General features: G+C 39.8%; 8 protein-coding genes across 18 annotated transcripts in view; 1 reads left to right on the top strand and 7 right to left on the bottom strand.

The window, feature by feature from the left end:
• The window catches only part of LOC129786498 (3'(2'),5'-bisphosphate nucleotidase 1), a 1,077,868-nt gene that overhangs the window by 64,890 nt on the left and 996,620 nt on the right, over positions 1–16,358 (top strand). The gene's annotated exons all lie outside the window — the stretch shown is intronic.
• LOC129786463 (insulin-like growth factor-binding protein complex acid labile subunit) overlaps positions 1–16,358 on the bottom strand; it is a 454,087-nt gene that overhangs the window by 64,890 nt on the left and 372,839 nt on the right. The window lies entirely within an intron of this gene.
• The window catches only part of LOC129786533 (troponin C-like), a 431,024-nt gene that overhangs the window by 64,890 nt on the left and 349,776 nt on the right, over positions 1–16,358 (bottom strand). The gene's annotated exons all lie outside the window — the stretch shown is intronic.
• Positions 1–16,358, bottom strand: part of LOC129786431 (uncharacterized) — a 414,480-nt gene that overhangs the window by 64,890 nt on the left and 333,232 nt on the right. The window lies entirely within an intron of this gene.
• LOC129786835 (uncharacterized) lies at positions 5,441–7,165 on the bottom strand. The gene is made up of 3 exons (XM_055822080.1): positions 6,852–7,165; positions 6,121–6,637; positions 5,441–6,053 (listed from the first exon to the last, which is right to left on the bottom strand). The coding sequence occupies exons 1-3, from the start codon at positions 7,163–7,165 to the stop codon at positions 5,457–5,459; spliced, it is 1,428 nt and encodes a 475-aa protein (XP_055678055.1). The 3' UTR covers positions 5,441–5,456.
• Positions 8,915–10,815, bottom strand: LOC129786493 (zinc finger protein 18-like). The gene is made up of 3 exons (XM_055821574.1): positions 10,617–10,815; positions 9,978–10,543; positions 8,915–9,903 (listed from the first exon to the last, which is right to left on the bottom strand). The coding sequence occupies exons 1-3, from the start codon at positions 10,734–10,736 to the stop codon at positions 9,528–9,530; spliced, it is 1,062 nt and encodes a 353-aa protein (XP_055677549.1). The 5' UTR covers positions 10,737–10,815; the 3' UTR covers positions 8,915–9,527.
• On the bottom strand, positions 10,990–14,200 carry LOC129786417 (chromatin assembly factor 1 subunit A). The gene is made up of 3 exons (XM_055821438.1): positions 12,435–14,200; positions 12,217–12,371; positions 10,990–12,145 (listed from the first exon to the last, which is right to left on the bottom strand). Exons 1-3 carry the CDS (start codon positions 14,044–14,046, stop codon positions 11,099–11,101), a joined length of 2,814 nt encoding a protein of 937 aa, XP_055677413.1. The 5' UTR covers positions 14,047–14,200; the 3' UTR covers positions 10,990–11,098.
• On the bottom strand, positions 14,492–16,355 carry LOC129786478 (dual specificity mitogen-activated protein kinase kinase dSOR1). The gene is made up of 3 exons (XM_055821553.1): positions 16,033–16,355; positions 14,974–15,967; positions 14,492–14,913 (listed from the first exon to the last, which is right to left on the bottom strand). Exons 1-3 carry the CDS (start codon positions 16,140–16,142, stop codon positions 14,803–14,805), a joined length of 1,215 nt encoding a protein of 404 aa, XP_055677528.1. The 5' UTR covers positions 16,143–16,355; the 3' UTR covers positions 14,492–14,802.

Raw genomic sequence — 16,358 nt, 5'->3', positions numbered from 1 at the left:
TAAATTAATTTCTCAGTGGCAGCGCGTGCAATTGAAATGCATTGGCTTTCCTCCACTGATTTGCTAAACCATTATATTCCGCTGATGCGCAGAAAGGTGGCGATGTCTTCATATCGCGTTAATTAATTGCTCGATTACCGTAATTATCGCACTGTGAGAATTAATCGCTGGACCCCGCGATCCTTTCCAACTTGCCCAGACACACAGATATTGGAGGAATGATTTATTGTGGCAGATTCTCTGCCGGCTTCCAACCACACGCAAGAGTCGATGAGTCAATAATTGATCCTCGATTAGTTGCAACCACCTCGCACAACAAAACCAACGTTCGCACTCTTCAAATTTGCATAATTCCCCCCACAGACACACACACACACACTTTGGGTGCGGAGCATATCTCTTTCACTTTTGCTCCACAATCTCACCATGCTCCTCTATAGTAGCTTCTATATATTGTCATCAACCGCCGTGTGTTTAAATTAATATTTCATCCGATTAATGAAGAGATGACTTCCCGAGGGAGAGCACGCTATATACGACAAAGAAATATCGTGCGGTTGGGTAACCGCAAAAATTTCTATTAAAATGTGGTCAATGGGGGAGCCCCTTCTGTGAAATTTTCCTCTTCCACTTCATGGTGATAAATATTCATAAAAAGGTATATTAAGTCCGTGCAATGTAGCTCAACAGAGCTAATTGGTGTCACATGAGGAAGCTCATGTTGCTCTGCTATTCTCATACTTATATGATCCCCCTCTCTTTGCTCACAACTTCCGTTCTTACCTGAAAATTCTTATGAGTCCACATTACACTTGTTGTCCCCTTTTTATGGGTCAAAAGAATATTCATTTAATATAGGAAAATTAAAGAATTTTTTTGTGCTGAATTACTCTCTGTCCTCTTCTTTGGGGAATTATTGATTATTCGTAGTGGAAGAGAATGACTCAAATTTTAACCCTGAAGTAGGGTTAATAATTTAAATTATATAATTCAAAGTTTAAAAAATATTAATCAAAGTTTATTTAATTTTTTAATAGATATGTTTAGAAAAAAGCTTTATTCCAATTAAAATTAAATCAAAATAAAGTCTAGGGCTTTCCATTTCTATTAACCCTTTCGCGTCCACGTGAAACATTGAAACATATGCTCTTTTTATCGCGATATTTATTCTGTTGATGCTTTTAGAGGACTTTTCTCATACAGAGCTTCTTCTTTGGCCTCCTTTGCGTGTATTTGATGCATTTGTAACTTGGAAAACAAATTGAATTCATAAGTAATTGGAAAAATTAAATGTTTCACGTTTGGTTCAGACCCAAAAATCGCGAAAGGATTAATTAAAAAAAATAAACCTCAAAGGGTAATTAATTAAAGGGTAAGGCAAAAATTCTTAAACAATTACTAAGTTCAAAATAATTTTGAAAAATGATTAAAAAAAATTCCCTTTAGCTTCCATTCAAATTCAAAAAGATAAATGAAAAATTGAGTCTAATTTTTTATAGCTTCTTTTAAGCGTCTTTTTTTAGTTCTCGCATAAATAGCATAAGTATGTTAAAAGAGAAATAACTGTTTGAGATATTTATGCAAGTAACTCTTGAAAAATTAACAGCCCATGCAAAAATCCACGATGATGAATTATTAAGTCAACCAATTTTGCATTATCAATATCGTGTTGTATCTAATCGCTCTATGCTGTTCCGGACTTATGAATTAAAAAGTAGATTCCTTGCAGCTTAAAGGTGCGCGATTACAGGTATAAATAAATGGCTCTAGCAAAAGCTTTTTCTTCCAAGTAAAAATTTCTCTCAAAGCCACTCAAATGAATCCACCCAGAGTGGGTAATCAAAGAACTAACAAATCAAATGGCTCTACTCTGTCCAAAAATAAAAATGACACGAGATATCTCATTTAATTTTCACCCTGTTTAATAAATGGCCAAAAAGAGCCAAACAATAAAGTGGAACACCATCATCATCATTGCTTCTTGTTGGGTTTATATATTTTTTTATAAGAAATGGTGAACGTCTCTTTTGGTTGTGCTTCAATGAGAAATGCATATTTCATGAAGGTGGTATGTCTAAAAGAAAAAAAAAAGAAGAGTGGCTGTAAAAAAATATAAGTCTCTATATTTAATATGTGTAACAACACCACACACGGCACTTTAATAATGTCAGCAATCAACGACAATTAAAGAAGAGAAGTGGTAGCTTTGGCACTAAGGACAGTGGCCCCGTCGCTAACGTGCGTTTTACATGAGGTGGTATCTGGGACTCTTGCATAAATCCCTCCATCGTGGTATTTGAACACAATTGTTTGATTTCGCGATGGTGACGATGGATAAAAAAGAATCTCCCAATAATGCTGAAAGAAAGCGCTTTTCAATCCACCACCCACCACTGTTGCATCACCCAAAAACTATTTTTTTATTATTATTTCAGATTCATCGTTTGTTGATTGTCTATTTGGTATTTTCCTCTTGCCCTCTTGAGGGAAATTTTATTTTTGGACTTAAAGCTTCTCATTTAGAAAAACTTCTTTGCTACATATAATGATTTTTGCATACATCTCTAGCATAGGAATTTTCATTTAAAGAATTAGTAATTCACGTGCATTAGGACTCTCTTAGTAAATTGCAACAGTTTTGCAGAAAAAAATAATAATCCACCAGAGGAGGAAAGCGAGTGTGTCACGGGAAGTAGTGGTGGTGCTATCGCAACTAAGAAATCTCTATTTGGAGCATTTTCTCCACGGGACAGCGTCACAAATTGTCTCGCTCCTCCAGTCACAATTGCATATTCATGCGTCACATTTGGTCGCGCTCGTCGCCACTGAAGAATGGGACGTTTTTGCCCCAGAGAGCACAATCTCGCATCTCCATACGGACAACGACATGACTTGTCTTCATGCCATATAAGAAGAACCACCATTAATTATGGTGAATCGGGGAAAAGTCACTCCATCTCATTGCAAAGAAGAGGAGGGTCACCATCATCACACCACAAATAGAGCTCCACCAAAGTCTTGGACTTTTTAGATTTGAAAGAAACAACAGCAGCAAAAAAAAACATCTAACCAACACTTTGAAATTCCTAAAAAATCTCCTCACCTTCAAAGACTTTTTTTTACTACATATACTATAACTTAAACTTTATCTCTGGGAGGAATATATAATGGCAAAAAATCCATTTTGTTGAACACCACTTCTTCGTCACTAATGAATAATTCACAAAAGAAATTCATTTACTCCCGATGGAATTTAATTAACAATTTTTGTCACCGCAATGAATGCTCCATGCTTCGGGGAATTTATTTAGGCAACGTCCGGAAGTGACAAACGGTGCGAATCTACACACTAAAGGAGTTTTTCACTTAAGGTATGCAAATCATCAAAGTTTTATGGGGCACCCAAGAAAAATTCTTTTTTTTTACAGGTTGCGTTCTTTGCAGATGGAGGAATTGTGGGAGATCTTTTTATCTGATTAATGTGTCTCCCGGGTCAACAATTAAAAAAAAAACTGCGGCAGTATTGCTCGTAAAATTTGTGAATAGATCGTCACTTTATTTTATGTAGAAGGTTCTCACTAAAATGGTGGTTAATCGACAAAATGTTAATTTTCTTCAAGAAAAGAAATTGTTAAATAATGTCCTTCTTTTGAGAATTACTTTTTATTTTACTTTTCTTTTTAAATCTTAATAAAAAGAACGAAAAGGACATAAATAATTCTTTTTGTCTCAATTTTTTTCCAAGTTTAGTTTATATTTTTTGTCATTAAACCATAATTTTCTGAAAGAAAAGTATTTACATAATTAATTGGTATGCCACGATTGTGATATACCAACTAATATGAAGAGTTTATAAAAAAAATGTTTCAGTATTTTTCAGCTTAATTTAATTGCATTTTAAATACAAGACAAATCAATATTTTTACTGAATTCTTTCTTTAAAAAAATCTTTTCAATCCTTTCAATCCATTTAATTCAAAATTATATTTTTCATTTTTTTTTCTAAACAGTTCCTGAACTGAATACATCAATCATGAACAATCCTAAAGGATTAATGATTGATTTATGCTTAAGAAAAATCATAAAATGTATTATTCTTATTTCTTATCAGCAACTAAAATATTGGGCCCTGAATAAGGTCCATTATCACAATTCAAGTAAAATATTCTAGCTAGAACGAAACGAAGCTTACTCTTTTAGCTGTAATTCAATCCAATAAAGCGCTTAAACTACTTTAAATAAAAATAAATAAATAAAATAACGAAATTCCTAATTTTCTTTGTAATTATTAATTTTCTTCCAGTCAAAAGAATAATTTTCTTAAGAAAGATTTCAAAGCTTAATTTAAATTTCTTTCTCAAAAAATAATCACAACATTTCAAGCTTCCACAGCTTCTACCATAACTTCTATATATACCTACATATGTATATAGCACACGGTATTTCAGGAAGCGAACGAGCTATATAAAGCCACAAGATTACAGAATGTCCAAGTGTTGACTTGCTGTTGCTCAAGAACGAGTCTCTTTGGCCAATATCGCTATCTGCCTCCACGTAATATTTCAATTAGTGTTTAAATGAATTTCGCAGAGTGAGAAAGAAAGATGTCTTAATTATCGGCTTTATATTTATTGTGAATAATTTATAATGTTTGTACATTGCTCTCTGGGACTACCTTTTTCTTCATTCTCTCGCTCCGCGTGTCTTTCCTCTTTGGTGCTCCTCTGCTCTGACAGTGGCTTTGGCTTCGGCTGTATGTGCTGAAGAAACTTTTCTTGGCACCTCACACCCCAAATCCTCACTCTACGACAAATTTATGTCTTTTTTTTCCCCGCCTAAACTCCTCGAGGGGGTGGACTTTTCGAGAGGTGAGAGTATGTAAGGAAAAAAAAACCTCAGGCGAGTGATTTTAATGGAATCCATGCATTAGGCGAGACACACCATCTAGCCCTTGGACCGGCGGGGGTGAGGGGGGTGTAATTATTGAACCCAACGACGAAGAATATAATTAAAAGTGTAATTTATCGCTTTTAAATGGATTTTTTCGCACATTTCTCCTCGTCTGGAGAATTGGTGGCCGTTGGAGTTTGTGACATGGCTTACGCGAGCTCAAATACGAATTTCTCTCCAATTTGCATTCCCTATTTTGCCAGCATTAAGGGGTTTTTACTGCTTTAAATTCTGTGAATTGTAACGGCTAAAAAATTCATTAAAATTATAAACATTTTGCTAACAATTTAAAATTTTAAATATTTTAAAACAACAATTTTATTTAAAAGTTTTTAATCTTTATTTCATCTTAAAATGCATTACAAAATACTAAAAAAATATTTCTATAGTTTCTATAGTTCAGTGAATTGGGGGATTTTTTCTCATAGTAATGATCACCCCCCTGTCTCAAAAGGAATTTGTGAGTAAATCTAAAAATTAATGTGAGATTCAAATCTCCAGCCTCATCAATATCTCACTGGAAAGTCATTGATCTTTGTCTCATCGACGTACTTCCGGTAATCCGGTGGGTTTTGCTGATGACTGTGAATTCGAAGTCCAGAAATTACCTTCACTTGCGGATTCCGTGTGTACTCAATTTTTCCAGCATCATCCTGCACTTTCTGCTCTTGCAACTTTCCCGCTGGTTGGGGTGTGCTATTATCCACCTTTGAGTACTCTCGCTGCCGGAAGTTCCTGTAGGTCTCCATTGCAGGGTAGTAGTCACTGTTGTAGCGATAGCGTAGCTCCACATTTGGTGGAGATCGAACCACTTCCGGAAGATTGGCGTAGTAGATGATTCGTCGATTTCTCTGAAGTGGCGGTGGTCGTGGCAGAGGTGCGTAGGTGATGTCATTCACATAGGGAGTCGGATAAACGGGATACCCCCTCATGTCCACGGCAGTTGGGGTATTATCAAATCGATGTTCAGGGTAGTTGCTGTAGGCTGGATATGGAGGAGGTGGCACCAAAGCTTGTGACATGTAGGAATCATAGAAACGCATCCTTCTCCAGGGTTCATAGTAATCAGGATTGCGATATTTATCATAAGTATCCTGGTATCCCTTAAAAAGGAAGAAAAATAATTTAATCAATTTGTTGAATTTTAATTTAAAAAATAAATCATTTTACTTTGTACTGCATGGGTGGAGGCTCTAAAATCCTCGCACGATAGTCAGGAACATATCGAGGTGCCTCAAAGTTCTCATAGGGCTTCTTGTAGACCTCTTCAGATCGTGCCATACTCTGCTTCTGATCACGTGCTTCAGGCTTCTCAGGGGCATTCCTCTGCTGTGTGATAAAATTCACTCTGGGAGCTCGGGCTTTGATGCCCTCATTGATTGCACTGGCTTCAGCTACTGAATCCTCCTCCGTATCATCTTCATAGTGACCACGTGCCTGACGATAGTAACCCGGTTCCATAACTTGCTTCTCAGGTCGTGGGAGTTCTTCAACATCTGGTGGCATTTCCACCTCTGTGGATTTAGTCTTCTCCCCTGAAAGAGCTCCTCTTGGGGTACGATCAATCATCTCAACACTATCTTCAATTGCTTCGGACTCCAACTCACGGCGCTTTCGTGGGGAATTTTTTCCACGATACTCCTTGGAGGAATTTTCCAAAGAATCTTGCAAGAATGACGAAGCTTGACTATACAGAAAAAAAATTTTTTTAGAATAAAAAGAACAATTATTTTCATGATCATTTTGTTACGGTTTTTAACAACTAAAATTAACTTAATAATAAGCCTTGATAATGAAAAAAAATTATCATCCAGGAAATAAGATAAATTAGTCACGATTGCAGTTTTAGTTTAATGAACTTTTGCATTCAGTTAGAATTCAAAAAGTTTTTCACTCTTTACCTCAAACGGAAATGACTCCTCAATCCAGGAGATTCGAGAACCCTATATGGGCTCCTTTTGCTCCTGACAGCCTTTATCAGCTTATGCCCCACGAGACTCTGACTCTCCACGACGGTGTCATCCTCGGGAGAAAGTAGAAAATCACTCAGAGGCGTGAGTTCGTAACCATCGAGTAGCTCCACATCGTTGGGCAGTGACGCCACGGTCCCAATGACCAGGAAAAGGCCTACAAGAGCACAAGAGTGTCGCGTGAGAATTAACGTGCGCACATGCAAATGCCCATCAATGACTCGCTTCCACACACATCTCCCCATCCCGCGGGAATGGCACCCATGTGGAACCGCGATTGGGCACTCAATGGGGAGTCAGGAAAAAAAAAACGAGATCACCTCTGCTTGGTATAATTTTCGGATCAGCAGTGCGAATGCGGGGCGATTTGCAGGCCGTAGAGAGGAACAATGATGAAGAGGTATTGTTGTGACACTGCCCATTGTGCACGAGGCGGAAATTTGAATCTAATAAATCGGACTTATTGAGATTTTTGCGAAATTCCCACAACATTCTTGCGCAATCAGCATCGTCTTCACTCTCTATGTTGTTAAATTACTCGTATTTTACACATTTATTAATTTATTAAAATTTAAATTAATTAAAAAGGATTTTTAAAAGATTTGCTTAAAATATTATTTGGGGATTTTATCTTTAATCTACAAGGCTACAAAAAATTCCCTTTAAATACAGACATATGCGAAATAATAGCAGCAAAAGGATCTTTTATTTTTATGCAGTATAAATAAGAATAAGAGAATTCTAGAATTTTTTAATAGAAATTAGAATATTTTTTTCATGAATGAAAATTAGTCAAAATTATTAAATTTATAAAATCCTTTTTCCTTTTATTTCAAAGTTATAAAATTTTTTTAACCTCTAGGCCGCCAAGCGGGGTCGTTGAACGACCCCAGCCCTATATTTCGTGCTATAACTTAATAAATATAAAAGATACCATTCCCATCTTTTGGAAATAAGTTCTTTGGTTATCTGAGGAGGTTGTGTAAAAATTTCAGCTCAATCCGACCACCACAAGAAAAGTTATTAAGGAAAATGTAGAAGAAGGGAATTCAAAAATTGGTGTAACGGCCATGCTGCGGAAAATTTCTTAGAATGAAGTTAGTCACATCATAAATCATATGGTTGAAGGGGGTTTGAAGGGTTGTGTTTACTTTCTCACTTTACCATCTCAGTGTCAGAATTATCGCGAATAAGTAACATAAACAACATAAAACATAATTAGAAGCATATAAATGTGCAAAACAATAAAGAATATTCGAGAAATATTGCCATTTATCACGGTGCGGGAAGTGAGGGGAATGTGGGGAAGTAGTGAAAAAAATAGGAGTTGCGGTCAACTTCGTGGCAAATTTCTCACGTAGAAAGTGTGAAAAATGAGTGAAAAATGTTTTTCCCTAATATCTTCTTCTGCGTGTTTCCGGGTGGCGAATTTGTGATGCAAGGGGCAAGAGGACTATATAAGGAGTCTAAAGGTAGTGACCCGACAGTTCCCGGTTTTATAGTTTATGAGAAAATCGACTTCCTTCTTGGGGTCGTTCAACGACCCCACCTTGGCGCTCTAAGGAAGCTCCAAGGTCTTGGCGGCCAGCAGGTTAATAATTAAAAAAAAATCAAGTATTCATGTTTTTTCTGCACATAACTGTGTAGCTTTATACAATTTTTTCCTGACCAAGAATTTTCCAAATTTTCATTTAAAAATCGTCAAGAAAAGTGCCGCTTTTCATTGCAATTATAATGCAATTTTTCTTTGCATTTAAACCCCGTATAATTTAGCAACGTTCATGTCGCAAATCTCTGTGAAATAAAATGATTTTTTTATCTTTCTTGATCTTCCCCCCTTCATGGCTGAAAATCAACACGGAAAATCATATTCACAGCTATGAAGGTAGTTGAAAAAAAAATTATGCCAAAATTAATGCCTGTGTGCAGGTGACAAAGAATCAGTCCTCTGGATCGCGTAATTGGGCAACGGTGAATAAAGAAAACCTCTATAATGTGATTTTTTTGGCGGGAAATGTACATTGGCTTTTATTGCGATTTATTTATTTAAGGTATGTATAAATTCTAAAATTAATTCACTTTTTTTTAAATGAAATGTTGTGAGGAAATTACATTACCTAGGATTTTGATCATTTCTCTCTCTTTCTCTGAATTCTTAGCGATTTAGGATGAAAAGAATACAAAATTTTGCAAAGAACTTTATGATGATGAGCACACAAGAAGTTTAGAGAATTGAAAATTGCACAAGAACCATTCTAAGAGGAGCAGCGATGCGCACGGAGAGTGTAGACACAACGAGAGTTTCAGCACAACTGACGGTGATCATTGAGAGCACGTAGGTGGGTGGGTTGGTGTCTCCTCCATTGTTGACGCAATTGCGGCACCTGGAGGTACAAAAGATCCATCGAAATCTGTGTCCAGCAGAGCGCGAGAATTTCACACATACGCTCCCGGAGGAGACAAAAGATTGCGCACAGGCTCTCTCTCGGGCACATTGCGCGGGGTCATCAGCCCGAGCGTGAATCCGCGTGAAACTCTCGTTTTCTCTCCCGCGCAATTCGCACCGCAGCACAACATTTTGTCCCAGCCATTCCAGGGAACGTTGATTCAGTGATTTAGCCCATGAACCTTGTTCATGTGGCTGTTTAAGCTCGCCTTGTAGAGCGTGCTGTACGTGCAAATGTTGCACTTGTAGGGATGCTCATCATTCCGATGAATACGCGCGTGTTTGCCCAGTTCATGGCGCGTCAGGAAGCACTTTCCACAGTCAGGACATTTTTCCTTGCGATCATCCGTGTGGGTGCGTCGGTGCGCAATGAGATTGTATCTCTGCTTGAAGGCCTTTCCACACAGCTCACAGGGGAAGTTTCGCTCATTCGTATGCACCAGCATGTGGACAACCATTTTGCTCCTCCTTGCAAATCCTCTGCCACAAATCTCACACACATGCGGCCGATAATCCGTGTGGGTGTATTTGTGATATCTAAATTATTTTTTTTTAAGAGAAGAAAATCATTAAAGGATATAAAAATAAAGAGAGAGAAGAAGAAATATCACCTGAGCCCTAGGTAGGTCTTGTAGGACTTTGTACAATCGGGATAGTCGCACTTGTAGGGCGTCATATCGGAGTGTCGGATGAGATGCAGAGTCTGATTCGTGGTGGTCTTCCCGCAAATGTAGCACACTTTGAGTGTTCTATTCTGCTGTTTTTTCTTCTTCTTTGTCTCCCCATCTGTGGGTTCAGTTTCCTCCTGTTTAACCTTCTTCACGCGCTTCTTGTAGGGTTTTCGCTTCTTCTTGGGCTTCACCTGATACGTCGACAGTGGGAAGTCATCATCACTCGTCTCAATGTCCTTTTCCAACTTCACGGCATCTGGTAAACTTTCTGCATAGCCCGGTGAATCAGGTGGTCCCTCTGGCTCCGGGGAATTACTCGCGAATGTAACATCAGCCGCAATATTGGGGATATCATCGAATTCCTCCTTGACGGGTTGCCCCAGAATTCCCTTCCGGAGAAGTTCATCGTTCTTTATGCACTGAAGCTTGAAGGAGCGAAAGGACTCAATGTACCTCAGGCATCCTGTACACACTGTCACAGGGAGATTCTCCTCGTTTTCCCTAATCTGGAAATTCCCAAAGAAATCGCGGATTAAAAATCTCCGGACAGGAAGAAATCCTTCTCCGTGAGAGACTTACCAGAACACTGGTGTATTCCTCAATTAGCTGATCATATTTGTCGTCCTTGTCCTCAAAAATGGACACCAGGAACCCATCAGCACGCAGACACAAACGGCAGTAGGCTTGATTTTCGCTCATTTGTGGGAAAAATGCTGGAAAATTTTGCTTTCGTGAGAAAAATTCTGCATTCCAAAACAAAATTCAACTGACAGCTGTCACGCATGAGATGCAAAATGTAATTTGTGTATGTGAGAATGAGATAAACATACATCCTTCCTTACTCTCTGCTCTCGCACGTGCATATGTTTATCTTGCATCTCGTTCTTTCAAATCAAAAAAGGATTTTGCGGAAAATCTCAAATTTTTTTGCAGGAAATTGAAAAAAAAAATATTTTTCTTCTGTATAATTGCATAATTTATTTATTAAAATGCGAAAGATTAATTTCTCCTCAATGCTGGAAAAAATATTCTACAACAAACGTAATAAAATGGGAATATTTCTAATCGATTTCAATGATCTCTGCCGGAGGTGCTGGATCAGCTTCCTTGGCCGGATTTTGCTTTTCAATTGGTGGTGGCTTCTCCGCGGGATTTGTCTTCTTCATGAACTGACTGATGAGCTTAGTCTTCGTTGAGGGTGAGAATGGTTGACCACGGGGAACGGACATTAGCAGAGCCACGCGCTTCTTTGCCGGTGGCTTCTCCTGCTCTGGCAGGGTATTCTTCTTGACGTCGCTTGGAGGTGGAGGAGGTGGCTGAACAGCCGGTTCTTCTACTCTTTTCGGTGTCAGGGTGTACTTCCACGTATTTGGCAGGGTTACATCCTGCAATTGGTACTTTTCACGCACATCTGGTGGCACGTACCAGCACATTTTTCCCTGCATAGCACCAGCTTCTGGACAAGCACGCCAATCTGCAATCTCTCGTAGTTTCCGCTTGAGGCTCATCTTCGTGACTTCGGGCGTGTCGGCATTCTTGGCACGTGTTGCCTGGAATTCCTCCACCAGGAAGCGACCATTGTGGCAATTCCCATGGACCAGCCGGATGAAATTCTTCACATCCTCCTCGTGGAGTTTCTTGCGCTTCTTGGCACTCTCAGGAGCAACTTCATCTCTACTGGGTGATCCTGCAGCACTCTCACTTTCCTTAATTACAATTGGTCCACTGAAGAGCATCTTGCTGACTGAGAGGAGTCTCCAGATCACCTCAGAGCACGAATCGGGCTTCTCTCCGCTCTCACTCTGCCAAATACATCCAATCAGTCGTGGCTTTAGCTTTTCCGTCTTCTTCTTCATCTCATCCGCAAATTCCTGCTGCAGCAGCTTCAGCTTTGCCTTTTGCATCTCCGGAGAATTATCTTCGTCAACTTCATCCTCATTCTGCAGCTCTTCGTCACTCAGATGCCCGTGAGGGACGAAAAAGTCATTGTCCACCTCGTAATCATCCTCAGATTCCTTATCCTTCTCATCATCACTTCCATGGAGGGACTCTCCAGGTTCTTCCTCCTCCCACTCATCATCTGAATCAACTTCGTAGTCAAAGAGTTTCTGGAAAAACAAATTCAAGAATTTTTTAAATATTTTCTTTCTTCTGTTTGATCTCTTTTTTTTAATCTTACTTCGTCCTTTCCAAAGGGATTCCTTGGGCCTAGCTTGGAGCTCTTCTTCCGCCACGTGCCATAGTAGGGGGGACGTTGATTCTCATGGAAAGACAGGAACTTTACGCGATACTTGATCGTTGGCTTAATTTCCTCAATCTTCTGACCTTCATTGTCTAAAATTAATTATTAAATTATTTAATTTAAAATAAAAGATTTTTTTCCTTTTAATAACTTACCAATTAAAACGATTTCATTGTCTGAATCATCCTCCTGTGGCCAGGTACTTCCACTCTTCATTGGATTACGTTCCCGGAGATTCTTTAAATACAATTCCTCTTCCTGCTGGACAGGAGTTTCATTGAGCACGCGATCTAAGTAAGATTTCTGATCTTCCTTCAAGTTTCGCCGAGTATTTGGAGCTAATCGCATGTCTGGCTTTACGCAGAAGGGCATAAATCTCGGTTCAGAAGACTTCATGTCATCCGATGAGTTCTCCTTGTCGCTATCAATGGATGAAACCCCGGATGAGGGTTTCGATTTAAGCATGAAGAATTTTTTGAAGTGATCCGAAGCTCTCTTGGCTGCTTCCTTTTTCTCGTCTTCCTTCTTCTTCTTTTCTTCCTCCTTCTGACGCTTCTCCTCTTCCTTCTGGCGCTTTTCCTCTTCCTTCTGACGCCTCTCCTCCTCCTTCAGGCGCTTCTCTTCATTTTTTGCCTCAATCTCAGCCAAGCGCTTCCGCTCCTTCTCATCCCTTTCCTTGCGCTTCTGTTCCTCTTTTTCTTCCCTCTCCTTGCGCTTTTGCTCTTCCTTTTCCTCCTTCTCCTTGCGCTTTTGCTCCTTCTCTTCTTCCAGCTTCTTTTTGCGATTCAACTTCTCAGCTAATCTCTCTTCCCGGCGTTTCTCCATCTCCTGCTTCTTCTCCAATTGCCTCGGGGTGAGCTTCTTCTCGGGATCCTTGGAATTTAATGGGGTGCTGCATTCCTTGGCTTTCTTTCGTGGCGGTGTCTCCACGGCGGATGATTGATTGTCCCCATCTGAAGATCTACTCAATTTTTCTTCGCAAATCATGTTTATTTCATCTTGGCTCTTTTGCTCTTCCAGATCCTCTTCAGAGTCATCCTTTCCGGAATCCTTGTCATCATCTGTGGATACTTCAACCACCTCTGCTGCTGGTTCTTCCACAATCTCCTCCTGTGGCTTCTCAGGTGATTGATAGTCTAAAGTTTTCACGGGACTTTCCGTAGAATCTCCATTGCTGGTGGATTCTTCTTTACATTCAACCTTGGAAGCTTCTTCCGGCAGCTTCTCTTTGTCATCTACTTCCACATTCTTGGCTCCTGAATCTTCAACCTTCTCTTCCTTTCGGGATCTTTTCCTTTTCCCCTTCACAGCATCCTTTTCCTTGGATTTCTTCGGCTCTTCCTGCTTCGCTTCCCCTTTTGCCTTCTTAATGAAAGGAAATTTAATCCGGATCCCTTTGTCATCATTCTCATCTTCCTTCTCTTCTCCAGCTTTGGGAGATTTCTCCGTGTCATCTTTGGAAGAAGTGATGTCATTGTTCCGAGCATCCTTCTCGAGGGAATCCTCATCGTGAATTACAATAATTGCATCCGGATTGGAGAATTCAGAGGTGTCATCCATTTGTTCAGAATCATTCTCCTCGTTGGTTTTGAGCACCTTAATGGCACGATCATCCAATGCCGGAGATGAGAGCTTCCTCTTGGGAGTCCCCTCAGCCTTATTGCCCACCCCAGGACTGAGAATCTTAAAGGGTAACCGCGTCTGGACGAGTTTCTTACCAGGGTTAGGTGATGTTCCCTCTGCTGCCTTTGTTTCTTCACCAGGCATTATTACTTTGCACAATTTTACTTTATTGTGTGATTCTCTGTAACCCTCGGGAAGTTCCACAGCCCCAGAATCTGGTCAATTTATTGGAATTTAGAATAAAAATTGCCTTTTCTATATTTATGGAAAAATAATGCTTATTTATCCTCTGACAATCCCGCCAAAACGCCCACTAAAAAATACTTTGTTGGCCTGAAAGACATTTCCATGGAATTCCTCCAAGATTCCCATGATTATTCTCATGAAGGGAAGAAAAAAATCTTTTTTTCCATTTTTTTTCTGCTATTTTAATAATTATTATAATTTTTATTACGAATATTGTAACACCATAAAATATATAATTTGTGGTTTGAAGTACTTAAAAATAAATCTGTAAAAAAACTGCAAATAAATAAACACAGATTTTGCTTTGTTTTCAATTTAAAAACACAAAAAAACATTAAAGAGATGAAAATCATTCCTTTTCTTTTAATGGAAAAAAAATGTAGTGAGGGAATGTTTTTCCTTTAATCTCCTGCCTAAAGAATATTCTCACATCTAACAATCACTTTGTGTGACTCTGAAGATTATTTTTTTGATAAGAATTTCACTATCTTTATGTACATTTAGAAGACAATCTGCTGCACACAGCTGAATGGGAGCCATATGGCCAATTTTAAAATCTTTTCTTGGACATCAATAGAATTCTCGATAAAACACTCACAATAATAATAATAATTTGGGGTTTCTTCTATATGTAATAATTCCGCTGCAATTGATTCAGTTTGGTGTGGTGTTCCGTTTGGGCGTAGAAGGAGGTAGATCCATTGTTTTGCACACCCAACCAGCTATATCGACATCTTCACGCTCATTCTTGATCCACGGATGATTCTGCAAAAGAGAATTTTCATCAAAAATACTGAAAAACAAAAAAAAAGAAGAAATTCTCACCATGAGAGTCTTGAGATCAGCCCTTTCATCGGGATTCTTCTTCAAGCACTTGTCGACAAAGTCTTTGAATTCCTCCGAGAAGATTTTGTGCTCCAACTTTGGGGGTGGCTCATTGACAATGTAGTCGAGAAGTTCAAAGATCGCCATTGGTTTAGGCTCAATAATGGATGAACTACTATCCTCCCCGTTCTCACTGAAGATCGCCTCGAGCATTTTACCATCCGGCGGTGGGATGGGATACATCCCGATGGCCATCTCCACCAGGGACAGCCCCAGTGACCAGATGTCCGATTGAACGGAGTAGTGAGTGCCTTGTAGCCGCTCGGGGGACATGTAGCTTCGGGTGCCAACAAAGGAATTCGCCATGGAGTCAATGAGTTGTCCGGAAACGCCAAAATCACAAATTTTTATCTCCCCGCTGCTGTTGACGAGGATGTTGCTGGGCTTGACGTCACGATGCATGATGGCATGTTTGTCCCGGAGGTAGCTTAGGCCCTTGAGTACGGCGCAGGTGATTTTGGCGAGAATAGCTTCGGGAATGCGTCCGGCACGCTTGAGAATTAAGTCCAATGAACCCCCATCCATGTACTCCATGCAAATGCTGATCTCCCCGTCATTCGTGAAGGCCCCGTAGAAGCCCACAATGTGGGGGAAGTTGCACTCGTGCAGAACCTTCAGTTCACGAATGATTTGCTTCTTGATGGCGGGCTTCACCTCCAGATGGATGAGTTTGCGTGCCATAATGAGTTGGGTGGGAATGTGACGCACCTTCATGACCACACCCCCATTCCCAGACCCCAATTCACCCAACTTCTCCAAATCCTCATCGCTGAGCTCCCCAATTTTCTCCTTTTGACTCAGGAACACCTTTATCCGCTTCCGCGCTGTGTCGTCCATCTCCAGCTCCTCCAGAGTCTCCGTGAGTGCCTCTATGCTGGTCTTTTGCTTCCCGAACATTTGTCGGTTCATATTGGAGGGGTTCGGCGAGAAGGGGCTGCAATGGAAATTCCTTTTTAATATGCTTTGGGGAGGGGGTGGGGGTGGATTATGTGTACTTACTCGGAGCTCGAGGGCGTACGAATTGGTGGTGTAGACTGCGGCTGCGGGGGCACAGAAGCTGTTGTTTGTGGGAGGACGAGTCCGAATTTATTTTTCGTCATCTTACTCATGATTCTCCGGCCGCAATTGTTCACATACGCCGCAAATTGTTGCACAGATTCCACCCCGAATGTTTTTTATTTGCCGAAAGAGGATAAAAATTGATTTTTTCGATGATTTTCCGTGAAGATTTACAATATTTTCCTCCACTTGTAATTTTTTTTTTTTAGTAGCAGAAGTGTCAAAAAGGCGTCTACTGCATCAGCCAATGATGCATTGTGTTAAGA

Source organism: Lutzomyia longipalpis, chromosome 1 (assembly GCF_024334085.1).
Source record: "Lutzomyia longipalpis isolate SR_M1_2022 chromosome 1, ASM2433408v1".
NCBI classification, from domain to species: domain Eukaryota; kingdom Metazoa; phylum Arthropoda; class Insecta; order Diptera; family Psychodidae; genus Lutzomyia; species Lutzomyia longipalpis.
Note: the sequence above shows the minus strand (reverse complement) of the source record. Positions and strands in the feature narration are given on the sequence as shown.

Bases quoted from the DNA above. Each gene is read 5' to 3' on its own strand.
- LOC129786835 (XM_055822080.1), bottom strand. From the start codon at position 7,165: ATGGGGAGATGTGTGTGGAAGCGAGTCATTGATGGGCATTTGCATGTG. The intron at 6,638-6,851 runs GTAAAGAGTGAA...TTTTCTGTATAG, and splicing joins AGGAGTCATTTCCGTTTGAG to TCAAGCTTCGTCATTCTTGC. The intron at 6,054-6,120 runs GTAAAATGATTT...TTCCTTTTTAAG, and splicing joins CTCCACCCATGCAGTACAAA to GGATACCAGGATACTTATGA.
- LOC129786493 (XM_055821574.1), bottom strand. From the start codon at position 10,736: ATGAGCGAAAATCAAGCCTACTGCCGTTTGTGTCTGCGTGCTGATGGG. The intron at 10,544-10,616 runs GTAAGTCTCTCA...GGGAATTTCCAG, and splicing joins AGGAATACACCAGTGTTCTG to ATTAGGGAAAACGAGGAGAA. The intron at 9,904-9,977 runs GTGATATTTCTT...AAAATAATTTAG, and splicing joins AAGACCTACCTAGGGCTCAG to ATATCACAAATACACCCACA.
- LOC129786417 (XM_055821438.1), bottom strand. From the start codon at position 14,046: ATGCCTGGTGAAGAAACAAAGGCAGCAGAGGGAACATCACCTAACCCT. The intron at 12,372-12,434 runs GTAAGTTATTAA...AATTAATTTTAG, and splicing joins CAATGAAATCGTTTTAATTG to ACAATGAAGGTCAGAAGATT. The intron at 12,146-12,216 runs GTAAGATTAAAA...TTGTTTTTCCAG, and splicing joins ATCCCTTTGGAAAGGACGAA to AAACTCTTTGACTACGAAGT.
- LOC129786478 (XM_055821553.1), bottom strand. From the start codon at position 16,142: ATGAGTAAGATGACGAAAAATAAATTCGGACTCGTCCTCCCACAAACA. The intron at 15,968-16,032 runs GTAAGTACACAT...TTTCCATTGCAG, and splicing joins CGTACGCCCTCGAGCTCCGA to CCCCTTCTCGCCGAACCCCT. The intron at 14,914-14,973 runs GTGAGAATTTCT...TCTCTTTTGCAG, and splicing joins CTGATCTCAAGACTCTCATG to AATCATCCGTGGATCAAGAA.